The 18,448-nt window shown below is 45.3% G+C and overlaps 1 protein-coding gene across 1 annotated transcript in view; it reads right to left on the bottom strand.

Moving 5' to 3' along the window:
* The window catches only part of F5 (coagulation factor V), a 114,619-nt gene that overhangs the window by 55,134 nt on the left and 41,037 nt on the right, over nucleotides 1-18,448 (bottom strand). The window contains exons 4-7 of the mRNA XM_073563806.1: nucleotides 13,588-13,800; nucleotides 4,603-4,761; nucleotides 2,872-3,093; nucleotides 1,549-1,714 (exon numbers count right to left, since the gene is read on the bottom strand). Coding sequence (XP_073419907.1) covers nucleotides 1,549-1,714; nucleotides 2,872-3,093; nucleotides 4,603-4,761; nucleotides 13,588-13,800 — 760 coding nt within the window. The remainder of the gene's footprint in view (nucleotides 1-1,548; nucleotides 1,715-2,871; nucleotides 3,094-4,602; nucleotides 4,762-13,587; nucleotides 13,801-18,448) is intronic.

The following is an 18,448-nucleotide window of genomic DNA, read 5'->3' as shown; positions in this document are numbered from 1 at the left end:
CACACAAAAGTCATACAGGCATGCCATTGTTGGCTTTGCTTTATTCACTGTGGCACAGTCATGCTGGAACAGAAAAGGATCTTCCCTAAACTGTTCACACAAAGTTGAAATCAAACTATTGTTCAAAATGTCTTGGTATGATGAAGCAGTGAGCTTTCCATTCATTGGAATTTAAGGGCTTAGGCCAACCAGTCCAGTCGCCAAATCCTGAGTCATCCATCAGACTGCCAGATAGAGAAGCATGATTTGTCACTCAACAGAACATGTTTAGACTGCCCCAAAGTCCAGTATCGGCGTGTGCTTTACTTAACTCCATCAGAAGTTTGGCATTGTGCTTGGTGATATAAGGCTTGCATGCAGCTACTTGGCCATGACATGAAACTTTTTTTTGCTGATGTTAAATGGATTGTCCATTACTAAGACAAACTTTTCTCTACTGGCTGCTCACTTCTTCTTCATTACTTATACGTCTGAAGGCAGGGAGAGGGACACCGGGGCTGATTGGGCACAGGGCTCGGTTCATAACCCCACGTGAGCCCTGGGAAAGCGAGTGCCGACTCCGCTGGAACAGCACCGGCACGGAAGGTGAGTATAAGTGTTTTTATTAATCGGTATTTGCTATTCTTATTAATATTATTATTACTGAATAGTACACAGGAATACTCCTTTACATGTTTCATAAATCTTTGTTTTAAAATAGAGTATTTACATAGGGCTTCCTTAGGAAGGCATACTGAATAGCCAATATGCCATGCTTTTATACTCACACTAAATTATAAACCACCATATTACACTATATGTTATCATATCATAAGCATTCAACACATAGCAAGCAGCATATTATTCTCTATTAAGGGACATCCAGACTTGCTGAACATTTTGTTGTGGAAAAGCTAAGAATTTACACAGCAGATTTCACAAAGTAAAACTGCAGCAAAAGTCACAACAAAATCCAGATATATTATATAGTAAATTGTCATCCGATCTAGGCAAAACTCATTTTCAATTTATAATATGTCAGGCTTATTCTACCAAATATGTATTATGTCAGGCCTGTTCTACCAAAGGATACCTATAAGCCACAATAAATGTCGTATTATAGCAATACTTAAAGGGAATCTGTCAGCAGGTTTTTGCTATTTAACCCGACAGTAGCAAAATGTATAGGCATATTCCAGTGATGTGTCACTTGCTCAGCAGTTTGCTGTAGTTACAAGACAATCTTTTTTTTTCTAAAGGAAATTACCACTTCCGGACTAGGTGCCACTTGCCAGGCGGTCCAGCTAGTCTGTTTAACTTTGCCCCCACCACTGATAAGCAGCTTGCTGACAATGCACAGTGTAAACAGGCAGCTACTAATCAGTGATGTGGGCGGGGTTATACAGTGCTCAGCAGTCAGAGAAACATACTGGCCAGTAAGTGACCCATAACTGGAATAAGGATCTCTCTGCCCCTACATCATATTGCCCTCAGATTCCATAGCAAAAACCTACTGACAGATTCCTTTAACTAATTGAAAAAGTACATAAATAACCATTAGAGACTTACTTCTCAGAGGTCTCTGAAGTCCCAGATGTATAATCCCAGTCTACTTCAACTGCAGCTACATAATAATCCCACTTTTTAATATATCTAGTTTGGAAAACAGACTTCCTCAGTGTACGGTGTACGTGGTCCATACATGAATTTACCTCCAAATGACCATGCATGCCGGCTGGTAAAAAAAAAAAAAAATGAAAAGGAACCAGTAAATCCAGTAAGTCTTTAATATGCATCATCATGTATTATGTGGACTATAAGAAGCTACACAATGCAAAATTAAAAGAAAGAAAAAAGATGTTAGAAAGTTTTCCAGTAAGACGTAGTCACCTTTCATCTGGCATAGGTGATTCATTGTACAGTGCTGGGCATCTGAGCACAGAGATCCACACCAGGAGATAGCCAAGTATGCTACTCAGCTAGCCCTTTAGAGAATCAATCGAGTGGCCATTGAGCACGTGCACTGATGATATATTCAAACAGAGGGCAGAGGGCCACACATGGATAAGGGCTTCAGGTTCAGGCCACACAAGGACTAGGGCTTCAGGTTCAGGCCCTGGCCACACAAGGACAAGGGCTTCAGGTTCAGGCCACACAAGGACAAGGGCTTCAGGTTCAGATCACACAAGGACAAGGGCTTCAGGTTCAGGTCACACAAGGGCAAGGGCTTCAGGTTCAGGCCCTGGCCACACAAGGACGAGGGCTTCAGGTTCAGGCCACACAAGGACTAGGGCTTCAGGTTCAGACCCTGTTTCGAGGTGACCGCAAGGCCACAGAGGTGAGTATGTCGGCATCCCTGCATAGAGGGAAAAGGGAAACCATACAGGGCCACCGGCATTAGAGTTATATAGGTTCTGGTTTTAGCAGTATGAAGTGGGAAGCAGACGCTGTGGATTGGCATTTGTGAGTCACACACAAACCTCCATTATTTTGACATGTGAGAGTCCCAGAGATGGGACTCACACACAGTAGAAATTTATGAATATCCTGTGAGTTTACTCCTGAGGTTGGATTAGTGTCTTCAGATATAAGATGCACATAAGTTTTTATCCCATCTTGGATCTCAAAATTGCGATATTAAGTAACTCAAAAAGATCAGTAATTGTAAAGCTGTAGGAAGGGATAACATAGATAGGTAGGTTCAATGATCAAGCTCCTGACAGTCTATAATAATGGTCTTATGCATATCCATGAAATTTCCTTTTTAAAACATATAGGATTTCTTGTGTCTTTTCCCTATAGTAATACATTTATACACTTCACAACAAGAATGATATGTGACTATATTGCATTATTACCTAGATTACATTATTACCTATATTACTATATTACCTTCGAGATGTTTCTCAACAAGAGAAGATATATTCCATCTGCCAGTTTGTGTCACAGTCATGTTTGCAGTTGTGGATGCCATGCTAGCCAGACTTATCATAGAGACTTTATGAAGTTTTTGCTCCAAGGAGTGCTCAAAGATGTGAATGGAGAAAAATTCAGGTTTGGAACTCAAACCCAGTATATGCCAACTAATGCTGTCATCAACACAGGCTGTGAATGCTGGAACACAAATACCATGATCCAATATTTACATAGAACCAACATAACAAATATATTCTACTCTTCTATGTATTCCTGTATCTCCTACTTTCCTAAATTGTAGAGTTTTTTTTAAAAATACTATTTCCCAAGAAATAACCATTCTGGAGCATACATCATATTCTAGGAAGGGCTGACATATCCTCTACACAATGCGCTTATATGAGATATTTTTTTGGGGTGCACTTTCAAACATTAAATTAGAAAAAGAAAAATTATATACTCGTGTATATATATATATATATATATATATATATATATATATACATACTACATAAAAGGCCTTTTTCTTTCGAATATTGTTCACAAATTTGCTAAATCTGTGTTAGAGAGCCCTTCTCCTTTTCCGATAGTGTCATCCATATCACAGGTGTGGCAGATCAAGATGCTGATTAGACACTTGATTATCGCACAGTTGTGCCGTAGGCTGGCCACAATAAAAGGCCATTCTAAAATGTTCAGTTTCACAGTACTGAAGGGTATCGGGGGTGATCAGAAAACCAGGCAGTATCTGGTGTGACCACCATTTGCCTCACATCTCCTTTGTATAGAGTTGATCAGGTATTTGATTGTGGCCTGTGGAATGTTGGTCCACTTCTCTTCAATGGTGGTACAAAGTTGCTGAATATTGACAGGAACTTGAACATGCTGTTGTATACGCTGATACAGAGCATCCCAAACCTGCTCAATGGGTGACATGTCTGGTAAGTGTGCTGACCATGCAAGAGCTTCGCACAGCCATTGAAGAGGAGTGGACTAACATTCCAATACCTGATGAAGGAGTCAACCCGACTGGGAAATGTTTTGTAGGGATGGATATAAACCAGAGAACATAATCCCTTGTCTTCACTCTGTGGGAGCGCCAGGAATCACTGCTCTTTTTCCTGTTTGAGTACAATGAGTTGTAACTTCTGGATCTCCCAGCAAACAATGGAGCCATCCATCAGGTCCCAATCTGCAGAAGACCAACTGAAGGAGCTGAAGATGGCAGCTGATTAGAATATTATTAAGGGCAGAGAACTTACATTAAATACACAATTCCAACTTAAGATATAAAAAAAATGCCTGAGTGGTGCTTTAATATCTTCTGACAAATGCAAAATAGAAATGTCCTCCACTACTTGTGTTCAAAATCAAAACAGATTTTCCCACACAAGAATAACAGACTGGACGAGAGCTAATTTGCATACTATTTTCGAGGGAGCATTGCTGGCAGCAAGACTATCTACACCTGGTTCCCTTGCCGGTCTTCTTTCCTTCCACCGATCTCGGCATAGAGGAAGAGGATACCAGCAGGGGAGCTAACCAGTGAGGAGGAGCTGTGGGGGAACAGTATATGAATAAGGAACTATTTATCATCTTTAACACCCACTTGGGCCATAATAAAATTAAAAGACGGGTGGAAAACCTGTTGAAGTACTAACTTTTCTTTAAGACTCAATGTACCGAGAAAGTAGTAAGTATTCATACCTGGTACAGCTCCATTCACATATCCATTTACAGTATACATCAAAGGTCTCTCCTTCATTGATCGAAAGGTTTGCCAACTTTTACTTTCATCAAACACCCCGAACATCAGGACATAATCTTTGTTAAAGTTTTTTTGTGTTCCATCATGATTTAGGCTTCCTAATATTTATTGGGGAAACATTTGTTAAATCTTACAGGTGTTCAACAGTCACATATTATTACAAGCTAGTACTGTTGTATGTAGTGCGGTGCATAGACCGGGGCCCAAAGATATACAGAGGGCACATTTTTTCTAAGTAAATATATTTCTAAAGGTGCTATTGACTTGAAATTATTTCCAGATGTCAGTAACAACCCATCCAATCCAGACAGGCAAAGAAATCAAACCATTGATGTCCACAAATTAAGTTATGTCTAATAGTGAGAAATGACACAGGGAAGAAGTATTGAACACGCTTACTGAATTGTATTTAATACTTCGTACATGAAGACTGAGCTTTAGTTCCGTTCATAAATGTTCTGTTGGATTCAGGTCAGGTGATTGGCTGGGACATTCTAGCAACTTTATTTTCTTTCTCTGAAACCAATTTACAGTTTCCTTGGCTGTGAGTTTGGGATGATTGTCTTGCTGGAATGTTCACTATCCATTCATCTTCATCATCTTGGTAGATAGCAACAAAGCTTTATCAAGCTTATCTTGGTACATTTGTCCATTAATACCTCATTCCATCATTCGAAATTTGCCAGTGTTGTATGCTGAAAAACAGCCTCATACCATGATGTTCTCACTTCCAAACTTCACTGTTGGTATGGTGTTCTTGGAGTGACATACATTGCCTTTTAGTCTCCAAACATGGTGTGTATTACGGCATCCAAATAAGTCAATTTTGGTTTCACCTGACCAGACTATATTTTCCCAGTATTTCACAGGCTTGTCTAAATGTTGCTAACATAGAAAAATAAAAAAAAACATATCATAAGAAATGGCCTTCCCAAAACCCTGTCTGATGTCAAATGCACATCTAGTAGGATGCAGCAGGCCTCCACTAATAAAGGCAAGGGGCAGCACAGGTGCAAACTACTGATAAAAACAGCCACCCCACACCTACCAGATTATGGAGGAGTTGGCTGCCTAGTAGAAAAATTGCACATTGATATGGCTTGCATAGGACGCCAGTCACAAAGGTAAGTGGGATGCAAAGTGTCTGGCTTGCAGCCTATTAATGACGCGCATAGTATTATCAGGAGGGCTGCCCAGCACTATAATTTGCAACACACAGGGACAGACACCCTAATAGACCAAGCCAACAAAAAGAGGACTAGCTACATCCTGCAAAAAATGATATGATAAAAAGTGCAAAAAATTAATATAATAAATACATTAAATGAGGTATTGGTTAATATTTTGGCCAAAATAGATAAGCTCGCAACTCACGTCAAGGTTATCCATATTTACGAGTCATAACACTAATATCAAAAACAGCTAACAGAGTGTCACGGTCCCCGTCGCCATGCCTCCTGCCGCGTGCCTCGCCATGCCCCCTGTCGCGCGCTCTCATACTTACCCAGTGCAGCGGCCTCGCTCACCCTTGCTTCGGCGGCGGCGTCCTCCTCTGACCGGCCCGCGGCCTGTGACGTCATTGCGGGCCCTGCACATGCGCCATAGGCCGCGGCCGGCTCTCCCTCGCTGATCTTATTCTCCAGCGGTGCCCTGACCCGTTAGCACCGCCAGACCAATGGGGGCATATCTGCTGGTATATCAGGCCGCCCTCCCATAACGGAGGCGCCTGATCGTTGATGTTTCTTCAGCATTCTAGGCCCCGTGTGTTGCCTTGTGCTCGGCTTCCGCTCTCATATTGCCTTGTGCTTCCTTGCAGTCCTGCTCCGGTCCTGCCTATCCGTGTCCGTACCTGCAGTCCTGCTCCAGTCCTGCCTACCCGTGTCTGTACCCGCAGTCCTACTCCAGTTCTGCCTACCCTTGTCTGTACCTGCAGTCCTACTCCGGTCCTGCCAATCTGTGTCTGTACCTGCAGCCCTGCTCCAGCCCTGCCTGCTCGTGTCTGTTCTGGCAGTCCTACTCCAGTCCTGCTTACCCGTGTTAGTCCCTGCAGTCCATTCCGAGCCACCCCTCTTGGTTCCGGCTACCGTGGCATTCGAACCCCTGGACCTGCTCCAAATGATCCCTGTATAGGGGTCGGTTCCACCTGGTTGCTCGTCCGGGGCCCCTCGGTGCCGAGGTCCAGAGGGTCCACTCCGGGAAGCCCGCCTTGCCTAGCGGCGTGCTAACAGTACAATCAGGCCATGGATCCCGCTGGTACTTCGGCTCCCGGTCAAAAGGAGTTGCTCTTTTTACAGGAGAACGAGGGGCGCATCATGTCCGTAATGAAGTCTATGGAGTCGCGCCTGTCTGCTCTCCAGGCTGCCGATCCAGGGAATGCTGCCCAATTGGCCAGTCTCCAGGAGGAACTGGGCCAGCAGCGTGACGCCCAGTCCCATATTGTGTCTTATATGGCCTCTGTAGACAACCGTTTGGGGGCCCTCCAGTCCGCCGCAGCTTCTGCCGCCACCCCCAGTCCCGCTTCGTTTCCCTCTCTTCGCCTTGCCAAACCACCCAGGTACAGTGGTGACCCCAAACATTGTAGAGGGTTCCTAAACCAATGTAGCCTGCATTTCGAGCTCCTGCCTCACCAGTATCCCTCCGATAGGGCCAAGGTGGCCTTTATCATGTCCCATCCTGGCTAAATCCTCTCTGGGAGAGGGATGATCCCCTGGTTTCTAACATTCTGGTCTTTTTGGATACCTTTCGTTAGGTGTTTGATGAGCCAGGACGGGTAGCTTCTCTTACTGAGTCGCTTTTCAACCTTCACCAGGGCACTCTGACTGTTGGTCAGTATGCCATCCGGTTCCGCACGTTGTCTTCCGAATTGGGTTGGAACAATGCGGCATTGGTAGGAGCCTTTTGGCGTGGGTTGTCGGGTAGGATAAAGGATGAATTGGCGGGTCGGGATACTCCGACCACTCTCGAGGACCTCATTTCCCTGGCCACTCGTATAGACCTCCGGTTCCAGGAGCGCGAGCGGGAGTCAGCTAGGGACAGGAGACCCATCAGGCCAGCTCCGACCGCTAATCGGTCCTTTAGTCCACGACTAGCTGGATCTGCTCACACTCCGCCTCCCAAGCCCATGCAGGTAGATCGGGTCCGGATGGCTGAGACACGTCAGAGAGAGAGACGGGCGCAGGGTCTCTGCCTTTATTGTGGAGGAGCGTCCCATTTCATCCGTTCTTGCCCTGAGAGACCGGGAAATTCTTCCACCTAGGCCAGGTAAGAGAGGCCTCCCTAGGTGATAATGATTCCTCTCAAGCCCTTACGTTATCTGTTCTTTTGCTTTCAGGGGAGAGGCGTGGGTCCGAGGTGGCCTACGTGGATTCTGGCTCAGCAGGTAACTTCATCCGGCGTGAAGTGGTGGACAAGTATCGGATTCCCATGGTTACCCTGAAGAATCCTTGAGTAATTGCTTCTGTTGACGGCAGACCGCTACAGGAACCCATTACCGCGGTCACGGAGGAGGTTGTTTTGCAAGTCGGCACTCTCCACCGGGAAAAAGTGGCCTTCTACGTGTTGCCCGATCTGTCCCACGCCATTCTGCTTGGTCTTCCATGACTACGGTCTCATCAGCCGGTCCTCAACTGGTCGTCCGGGGAGGTTTTGCGCTGGGGAGACTCGTGTCAAGGCCGGTGCCTGAACCCGATTCATCCAGCTGTCTCCGCACGCCCACCTCTGGAGCTCTCAGGGCTTCCTTCGGCCTATTGGTCCTATGCAGATGTCTTTGACAAGAAGGAGGCGGAGGTCCTTCCACCGCACCGGTCTTTCGACTGTCCAATCGAGTTAATCCCTGGTTCCACTCCTCCTAGGGGTAGGATTTATCCACTCTCTCCCGCAGAAACCGCTGCCATGTCTGAGTACGTCCAGGGATTTATTCGGAAGTCTTCTTCTCCTGCAGGAGCCGGTTTCTTCTTCGTTAAAAAGAAGGACGGTTCACTGCACCCATGCATCGACTATAGGGGTTTAAACAACATCACTGTCACGAACCGGAACCCCCCTCCCACTCATCCCGAAGTTGTTTGACCGTCTCAGAGGGGCACGGATCTTCTCCAAGTTGGATCTCAGGGGAGCTTACAATCTTATCCGCATCCGTGCCGGCGATGAATGGAAGACCACCTTTAACACCCGTGACGGTCACTATGAGTACCTGGTGATGCCCTTCGGTCTGTGCAACGCTCCGGCTGTGTTTCAGGAGTTCATCAATGAGATCTTCTGGGACCTTCTGTATTCCTGTGTGGTAGTGTACTTGGATGACATCCTTGTCTTCTCCTCAGATCTTCCGTCCCATAGGAGAACTGTCCGCCTGGTTCTTCAGCGTCTTCGGGAGAATCGTTTGTATGCCAAGATGGAGAAATGCCTGTTCGAGCAAACCTCTCTACCATTTCTGGGCTACATCGTCTCTGACGCCGGGTTGCAGATGGATCCCGAGAAACTGTCCGCCATTCTCAAGTGGCCCCACCCTGTCGGCCTAAGAGCCATCCAACGTTTCCTTGGATTCGCCAACTACTACAGGCAGTTTATTCCGCACTTCTCGTCACTTTCCAAGCCAATCTCCGCCCTTACCCATAAGGGGATCTGTTCGAACTCCTGGACGCCAGAGGCCGAGGAGGCCTTCCAGTCACTAAAACAGGCTTTTTCCACGGCTCCTGTGTTGACCCGTCCTGAGAGCAGCAAACCTTTCGTGCTGGAAGTGGACGCTTCCTTGACAGGTGCCGGGGCTGTCTTATAACAGAAAACCTCTTCTGGTGGCCTACGTCCCTGTGGATTCTTCTCCAAAGCCTTCTCCTCATCCGACTGCAATTACTCGATTGGCGACCGAGAGCTTTTGGCCATCAAATTGGCATTGGAGGAGTGGCGTCATCTTCTGGAGGGAGCTGTCCATCCATTTGTTATTTACTTGGACCACAAGAATCTGGCCTACCTTCAGTCTGTCCAGAGACTTAGTCCTCGACAGGCCAGATGGTCCTTGTTTTTCGCTCGCTTTGATTTTGAGCTCCATTTTAGCCCTGGGGACAGAAACACCAAAGCCGATGCCCTATCCAGAGTCTTTCAACCGTCCGAGGTTGGGGAGGAACCGTCTCACATCATCGAGCCCACGAAGATTATCACCGTGGCACCTTTAAGTCTGCTTTCTCCAAAAGCCAAAAGAAGAGTTCTGCTATGAGGGCATTCCTCCAACTTGGCTGACTATGCCGGAATTCAGAAGACCCTTGCTCTCATATCTCGGTATTATTGGTGGCCAACTCTCCGCCAAGATGTAGCAGACTTTGTTGCCTCCTGTTCCTCCTGCGCTAGGAATAAGACACCACGTCGGCCTCCGTTTGGTCTGCTGCTTCCTTTGCCGGTGCCTACATCACCTTGGGAGAATATTGCCATGGACTTTATCACTGATTTGCCCCGCTCTCCCGGTTGTACGGTGATTCTAGTGGTTGTGGACCGCTTTTCCAAAGTGGCACGTTTTATTCCTTTGAGCGGTCTTCCTTCTGCACCCGGATTAGCCAAGATCTTCGTCCATCAGATTTTTAGGCTTCATGGCCTACCTCGAAGAATTGTGTCCGACCGTGGAGTCCAGTTTACTTCCAAGTTTTGGAGAGCGCTTTTCAGACTTCTGGATATATCCCTGGACTTCTCATCTGCCTATCATCCGCAGACCAATGGACAAGTAGAGCAAACTAACCAGACGTTGACTGCTTATCTTTGTCATTTCTCCAACACCCACCAGAATGACTGGGTTGACCTGCTTCCGTGGGCAGAGTTCGCCTATAACAATCATGTCAGCAAATCCTCAACCAAGTCGCCCTTTTTCGTGGTGTTTGGCAAACATCCTAGTATGCCTCTTCCTGTAGTCCCAGCCTCCGAGGTACCGGCAGCCAACTCCTTGTCCCAAGAATTTTCTGAGATCTGGTCCGAGACCAACACAGCCCTCAAAAGGGCCAGTGAGTGGATGAAGAATCACACAGACAAGAGGAGGTTAGATCCTCCACCGTTTCACATCGGGGATAAGGTCTGGCTCTCGTCCAAGTATATCCGGTTAAAATTACCCTCTTACAAGCTGGGTCCCCGGTACATTGGCCCTTTTGAGATCCTGGAACGTGTTAATGAAGTCGCCTACAAGTTGAGGTTGCCTGCTTCGCTTCGTATCCCGAACACCTTCCACGTCTCTCTCCTGAAACCCGTGGTACTAAATCAGTTCCATCCCTCACCAGGTCCTGCCCCTCGGCCGGTGGGCTCTGACAACACCTTTGAGGTAAGAGATATTCTCGCCATGAGGAATGTTAGAGGGAGGACCTTTTTCCTTATTGACTGGAAGGGTTTCAAGTCCTGAGGAAAGATCCTGGGAACCCCGGGAGAACATCAACGCTCCCCGCATTCTCAGGAGATTTTTTGCCAATCGCAGCGGGGGGCGGGTTAAGGGGGAGGGTACTGTCACGGTCCTCGTCGTCATGCCTCCTGCCGCGCGCCTCGCCATGCCCCCCGTTGCGCGCTCTCATACTTACCCAGCGCCGCGGCCTCGCTACCCCTTGCTTCGGCGGCGTCCTCCTCTGACCGGCCCACAGCCTGTGATGTCATTGCGGGCCCTGCGCATGCGCCATAGGCCGCGGCCGGCTCTCCCTCGCTGATCTTATACTCCGGTGGTGCCCTGACGCGGTAGCACTGCCGGACCAATGGAGGCATATCTGCTGGTATATCCGGCCGCCCTCCCATAATGGAGGCGCCTGATCGTTGATGTTTCTTCAGCATTCTAGGCCCCGTGGGTTGCGTTGTGTTCGGCTTCCGCTCTCATATTGCCTTGTGCTTCCTTGCAGTCCTGCTCCGGTCCTGCCTATCCATGTCCGTACCTGCAGTCCTGCCTACCCGTGTCTGTACCCGCAGTCCTACTCCATTCCTGCCTACCTGTGTCTGTACCAGCAGTCCTGCTCCGGTCCTGCCTATCCGTGTCCGTACCTGCAGTTCTGCTCCGGTCCTGCCTATCCGTGTCCGTACCTGCAGTCCTGCTCCAGTCCTGCCTACCCGTGTCTGTACCCGCAGTCCTACTCCAGTTCTGCCTACCCGTGTCTGTACCCGCAGTCCTACTTCGGTCCTGCCAATCTGTGTCTGTACCTGCAGCCCTGCTCCAGCCCTGCCTGCTCGTGTCTGTTCCAGCAGTCCTACTCCAGTCCTGCTTACCCGTGTTAGTCCCTGCAGTCCATTCCGAGCCGACCCTCTTGGTTCCGGCTGCCGTGGCATTCGAACCCCTGGACCTGCTCCAAACGATCCCTGTATAGGGGTCGGTTCCACCAGGTTGCTCGTCCGGGGTCCCTCGGTGCCACGGTCCAGAGGGTCCACTCCGGGAAGCCCGCCTTGCCTAGCGGCGCGCTAACACATAGAAAATTTCAAAAACACACATACCATAAGATAAGTGTGATGCAAAGTGTCACACTTACCTGTGCAATTTTTTTCTATTAGGCAGCCAACCCCTCCATAATCTGGTAGATGCGGGGGTGGCTGTTTTTATCAGTAGTTTGCACCTGTGCTGCCCCTTGCCTTTATTAGTGGAGGCCTGCTGCATCCTGCTAGATGTGCATTTGTCATCAGACAGGGTTTTGGGAAGGCTGTAACTTATGGCATGTGTTTTTTTTTCTAAATGTTGTTTAGCAAACATTAACAACACTAGAACATGCTTTTTGTTCAGCAATGGACTCTTGCATTGTGAGCGTGAATATACTCATAGGTCATGGAGGTTAAGTGCATTTCTTACTTATCGTTTTCCTTGAAACAATTGTACCTGCTAATTCCAGGCCTATCTGTAACTCTCCACAGGTGGCCCTTGGCTCCTGGACAACTCTTCTGATAATTCTTTTTTACTCCTCTGTCTGAAATCTTGCACCTGGTCTTGGCCGGTTTATGGTGAAATGATAAATTATGTTCTCTCCACTTCCATATTATGGCCCCAACAGTGCTCACAGGAACCTTCAGTAGTTTAGAAATTCTTCTGTAATCAATGAGGTCAGTATGTTTTACAACAATAAGGTTGCAATGGTCTTGAGACAGCTCACTGGTTTTACCCATCATGAGATATTTCTTGTGTGGCACCATGGTAATGAGACATCTTTTTATAGGTCATCATATGAACCAGCTGATATTATTATTCACTTAGTGGCAGGATTGCTTTCTAATTACTGATAGATTTCAGCTATTGCCATGCCTTTTCATGCCTTTTTGCACCTCTCTTTCTTCATGTGTTCAATACTTTTTCCAATTTATGGTTTGACTTCTTTGCTGTAAATTGGATGGGTTATTGCTGACATCTGGAGAGAATTTCATGCCAATAGCACCTTTAGAAATATATTTACTTAGAAATTTGGTGACGTGTTCAAAACCTATTTCACCCACTGTATTATATTTTTACAGTGCAGATTTTGAATTGAGTTTAAGACTTTATCTGCAATTGATCTGCTTCCACCCTTTTCATATGGATATGGATGGGGGTTCCCTCTGATGGACTTACATTAATGTGACCACTGACCATGAGTGGTGCTAGTAACCTTTAACAACTTTACAACTGGGGGGTTAGAAAAAATTGTCACATGTTCAATCTAGGAATGGATTTGTATTCAGCTCCATTATCTATGTCCATTAAAGCCTTGTTTTACTTATGGAAAGACTTTTCCCATTAGTAGACTACCTGCATTATCAGTTTTATCTGCAGTGCCCATCATCCCAGCTAGTGCAGTGGCTAGGTACCATCTTACCAATTTGTGTCTGTCCTTATCCTAAATGAGGTCATTCAGTGAGGACTAATGGAAGACTTAGTGGGGGTCTCATTTGACAGGTTAAAAACATGTTTTATTGAATAGCCCTTTATATATTTAAAACTAATGATTGGATATATTATTCTTTACCTTTCTTACAAATCAGCAATGGACCAATCAAACCAGAATTCACATCTTGTACTGGGTTTTCCATTGAATAATAACTGCTGGTTAAACAGTCAGCATCAGCTTCTTTCGGCCCCACGTCCTCTGTAATATCCCATTTATAGGTGTACATTTCATTCGGTTGAACCAAATCATCCATTTTTTCCAAGCTAGGTGTCTTGTCAGCATACAATGCGCCTAAACAAAATACAATATATTATGACCTTCTGATGTAATGTCTAAAAAGCAGGATTTATATTTTGCAAAATGTAGCAATTACACAAAGAGGTGATACTGTATTTGCTCTATAGAATTGAGGTCATGTTATGGGATTCTGCACCTAAATCTGACATGATTTGTTGATATTCCTAAGGCATTTTACCTCTAGATTGGTCCCGTCGGTTCACCATAGAGATTGCCCTGAACAACATAAGCCATTTGGAGTTTGTCATTTGACCGCAAGTGTGTGATTTGCCTACTCACAGCCACGGGACAACTTCTCATTTGCTTCTCTCAATGTTCTATTGATATAAGTGGATAAGGATCTAGTGATCACATAACTGCAAGAAGGCAAATCATATACTTGTGAATATGTAGAGACCGTTCAAACCAGCAAGCAGAGCTGAATCCTAACAGTACGCATATTACACACTGTTGGAACTTGCTCCCAACGCTGAATACAGTAATTTTAATAAAACTCCAGCAAGCAGCCCAGTAAGTGACACATCGCTGTAATCTGGATCTCTGTCCCTACATCATGCTGCTCTCACATAGGATAGCAAAAACCTGATGGCAGTTTCCCTTTAACCCCTTTCTGACATTTGTCACAATAATATGTCCCTGTGCCCTGGGCCCATTTGACCAGAGATGCATTATTATGTCATCATTATCGCCCGCGTACACGGGCTGTGCGTGGGTGATCGCCGCCGGGTGTCAGCCGATTCTGACAGATAACACCCGGCACTAAGTGTCCCAGCACTTTAACCTCCTAAATGCTGCAATTTAACAGGATCGCAGCATTTCAAGAGCCGGCAGAGGGATGACAGCCCCTCTGCCCTTGGATCGGAGACCTCGCGGCTTGACGCAGGGTTCTAATAGTTGCCATGGTGACTCGATGTCATCATGACGACATCCAGGTCACCAGAGCTAGGAAAGTTGCTTGATCATGCGCAGTGCAGAGCTGACAGTTTGTACAGCACAGGGATGCATCTCCATGCTGTACAAGCAATCAGCCTGTAAAAAAATGATAATTCCATAGTGGGACAAAGTTAAAAAAAAAAGTAAAAAAAAAATTGTTTTCAAATAATTCTAAAAATATAAAAAAAAACAAATAATAAAAAAATCATAATATATTATATCCATAAATAAATATTTGTATGAAAAAAATATAAACAATTAAAGTACACATATTTGGTATTTTCGCGTCTGCAACGAACTGACCTATAAAACTGTCCCACTAGTTAACCTCTTTAGTGAACATCACAATAAAAATAAATAAAAAACAAGGTAATAAACAATGCTTTATCATCATACCGCCGAACAAAAAGTGGAAAAAAACACAATAAAAAAGATGGATATAAAGTAAACATGGTACCACTGAAAATGTCATCTTGTCCCACAAAAAAACAAGCCACCATACAGCTACATCAGTGGAAAAATAAAAAAGTTACAGCTCTCAGAATAAAGTTATGCGAAAATAATAATTTTTTCTATGAAATAGTTTTTATTGTATAAAAGCACCAAAACATAAAAAAAATATAAAACATGAGGTATCGATGTAATCGTACAGACCTGAAGAATAAAACTGCCTTATCAATTTTACCACAAAAGAAATGGCATAAACCCACTCCCCCCAAAAAATTCCTGAATTGCTGGTTTCTCTTCATTCTGCTTCCCAAAAATCAGAATAAAATGCGATAAAAAAATGTGATGTGTCCGAAAATGGTACCAATAAAAACGTCAACTAGTCCCGCAAAAAAACAAGCCCTCACATAACTCTGTGGGCCAAAATATGGCATTATAGGTCTCAAAATATGGCGATGCAAAAACTATTTTTTGCTATAAAAAGCATCTTTTAGTGTGCGACAGCAGCCAAACATAAAAAACCCAATATAAATCTCGTATCTCTTTAATCGCACCGATCCAAAGAATAAAGTCGTCTAATCACTTATACCGCACGAAGAACGCGTAAAAAATAAATAAAACTAATTCTTCACCTGCTGTTGATTTTTTAATTCTGCTCCCCAAAGATTGCAGTAAGGCTCAGCTCACACTTATCCTGCGCTCTGCGCTGAGCGCTTAGGCTAGTTTCACACTAGCATATCTACACGCAGCGCACGGCGCGGCTAAGCCCCGTCCCCTGCCGCGCCCCCTCCGGTCATCTCCCTACTATCGCACAGCGCTGCATGCGATCTGCGCACCCTATCTTTAGCATAGGGTGCGCAGACCGTGCGCTGGCCGTGTGCTTGTAGGATTTTGCGTGCGCTGTGCCCTTTTGACGGTGCGCCGGGCGCACCAAAATGCAACATGGTGCGTTCAGCGCACATCGGCGCACCGTCAAAAGGGCACAGCGCACGCAAAATCCTACTAGCGCACGGCCAGCGCACGGTCTGCGCACCCTATGCTAAAGATAGGGTGCGCAGATTGCATGCAGCACTGTGCGATAGTAGGGAGGAGATGACCGGAGGGGGTGCGGCAGGGGGCGGGGCTTAGCGGCGCCATGCGCTGCGTGTAGATACGCTAGTGTGAAACTAGCCTTACACCGGGATTTCAGGGTAAATCTCAGAGATTTAGATGGAACCCCAAAGTAATTGGTCAACGTTAAGCGCTGGATAAATGTGATCCCAAACGTTATGCAAAATGTTCCCAATAAAAACTTCAACTCAATCCACAAAAAAACAAGTCTCCCCTTCACGTCTGTCATCTGTTAATGGAAATATACGGGACTTCCACATTACTGGTAGCACAAAGGCTCTGGAAAAGCAAAATGGCTCCTCACCCGCCAAATGAAATTCAGAAAATTCTCTGATCCCAAATCCAAATGCCCCCCTCCCTTCTGAACCCCACCATGTACCTAAACCACATATAGCACCCACATTTGGCATTTCTGAAACGATGAGAGCCTGCCTAACTTATGGGTGCATGCCTCCAGAAGCACATGAGCTGGGCATAACGTACTGGTAACCGCAAAGAACTGGTCACTGTAGCGTACTGGTCACTACAACGGCAGTTTGCAGTTTTCACTCAGCAAACTTGTTTATGGAAAATACCCATGGAGTCAAAATTGTCAGTACACCTGTAGATGATTACCCCAAGGGTATAATTTCCAAGCTGGGGTCCCTTGAGGAGGGATTCTGCTCTTCTAGCAATTAGGGGCTCTGTATATGGAGTCCGTAAACTGTTCTAGGAACATCTGCGCTCCAGGAGGCAAATAGCGCTCCGTTCCTCCAGAGTCTCTCCATATGGCTGACTAGTACTGTACAGCCACATATGCGGTATTGCCACGTTCAGTTGAAATTGTGTGACAAATGTTGGTAAAAATGTAGTTATTTTTTCTTCATTGCCGAATGGTATAAAATTCTGTGACACACTTGTGTCAATATGATCACTGCACCCCTAGATAAATTCATTGAGAGGTGTAGTTTCTAAAATTCTAAAATGGGGTCACTTATGGGGGGTTCTGCTGTGTTGGCACCTGATGGGCTCTACCAATGGGTCATGGCACCTGCAAACCATAACAGTAAAATCTGGCTCTCCTTGCCTTCTGAGCTTTGCACTGTGCCTGAAAAATATTTCCCGATCACATGTAGGTTATTGGCACACTCAGGAAAAAATGGACCTCAGTTTGTTGTAAAAAAATGTTCTTTTAGCCCTTAGAAAATTTAAAAACTTGGGCATAAAACAACATTTTAGTGGTAAAAATGTAATTTATTCTTTCTTCAGCGCTCAATGGTATAAAATTCTAAGGCACATATGGTGATAATATGATCATTGCACCCCTAGATGAACTCATTGAGAGGTGTAGTTTGTAAAATGAGTTAACATACTCGTATACGGGATTTCTGTTGTTCTGGCACCTCAGGGGCTCTGCCAATGTGACATGGCACCCTCAAACCATTCCAGCAAAATCTGACCTCCAATATGGTTCCTCGTCTCTTCTGAGCTTTGCACTGTGCCTCATAAGTAGTATTCCCCCACATAGATCCCCCTATGTCGGTGTACTCAGGAGAAATTACACTACAAAATGTATGATGCAATATCTCCTGTTACCTTTATGAAAATGCAAAATTTGTGGCTAAAATAATATTTTGTGAGGAAAATGTGATTTTATTATTTTCACAGCTCAACGTTATAAACTTCTGTGAAGCACGTGGATGTTCAAGGTGCTCACCACACATCTAAATACATTCAATGAGGAATCTAGTTTCCAAAATGGGATCACTTGTGGAGGATTTCCACTGTTCAGGCATATCAGGGGGCTCTCGACATGGGACATGATTCTGATAATGATTCCAGGAAATTTTACATTCAAAAAGTCAAATGACACTCCTTTCTTACTGAGCTTTGCTGTGTGCCCAAACAGTGGTTTTCTCCCTCATATGGGGTATTGGCATGCACAGGACAAATTACACAAAAAATTTTGGGGTCCATTTTTTCTTGTTACCCTTGTAAAAATAAAAAAAAATTGGATCTGAAGTATTTTTTTTGTACAAAAAAAGTTAAATGTTCATTTTTTCCACATTTCAAAAATTCCTGTGAAGCACCTGAAGGATTAATAAACTTCTTGAATGTGGTTTTGAGTACCTTGAGGAGTGCAGTTTTTAGAATGGTGTCACTTTTGCGTGTC

Source organism: Dendrobates tinctorius, unplaced genomic scaffold (genome assembly GCF_039654945.1).
Source record: "Dendrobates tinctorius isolate UK_male_01 unplaced genomic scaffold, ASM3965494v1 ptg000398l, whole genome shotgun sequence".
In the NCBI taxonomy this organism is placed as follows: Eukaryota; Metazoa; Chordata; class Amphibia; order Anura; family Dendrobatidae; genus Dendrobates; species Dendrobates tinctorius.
Note: the sequence above shows the minus strand (reverse complement) of the source record. Positions and strands in the feature narration are given on the sequence as shown.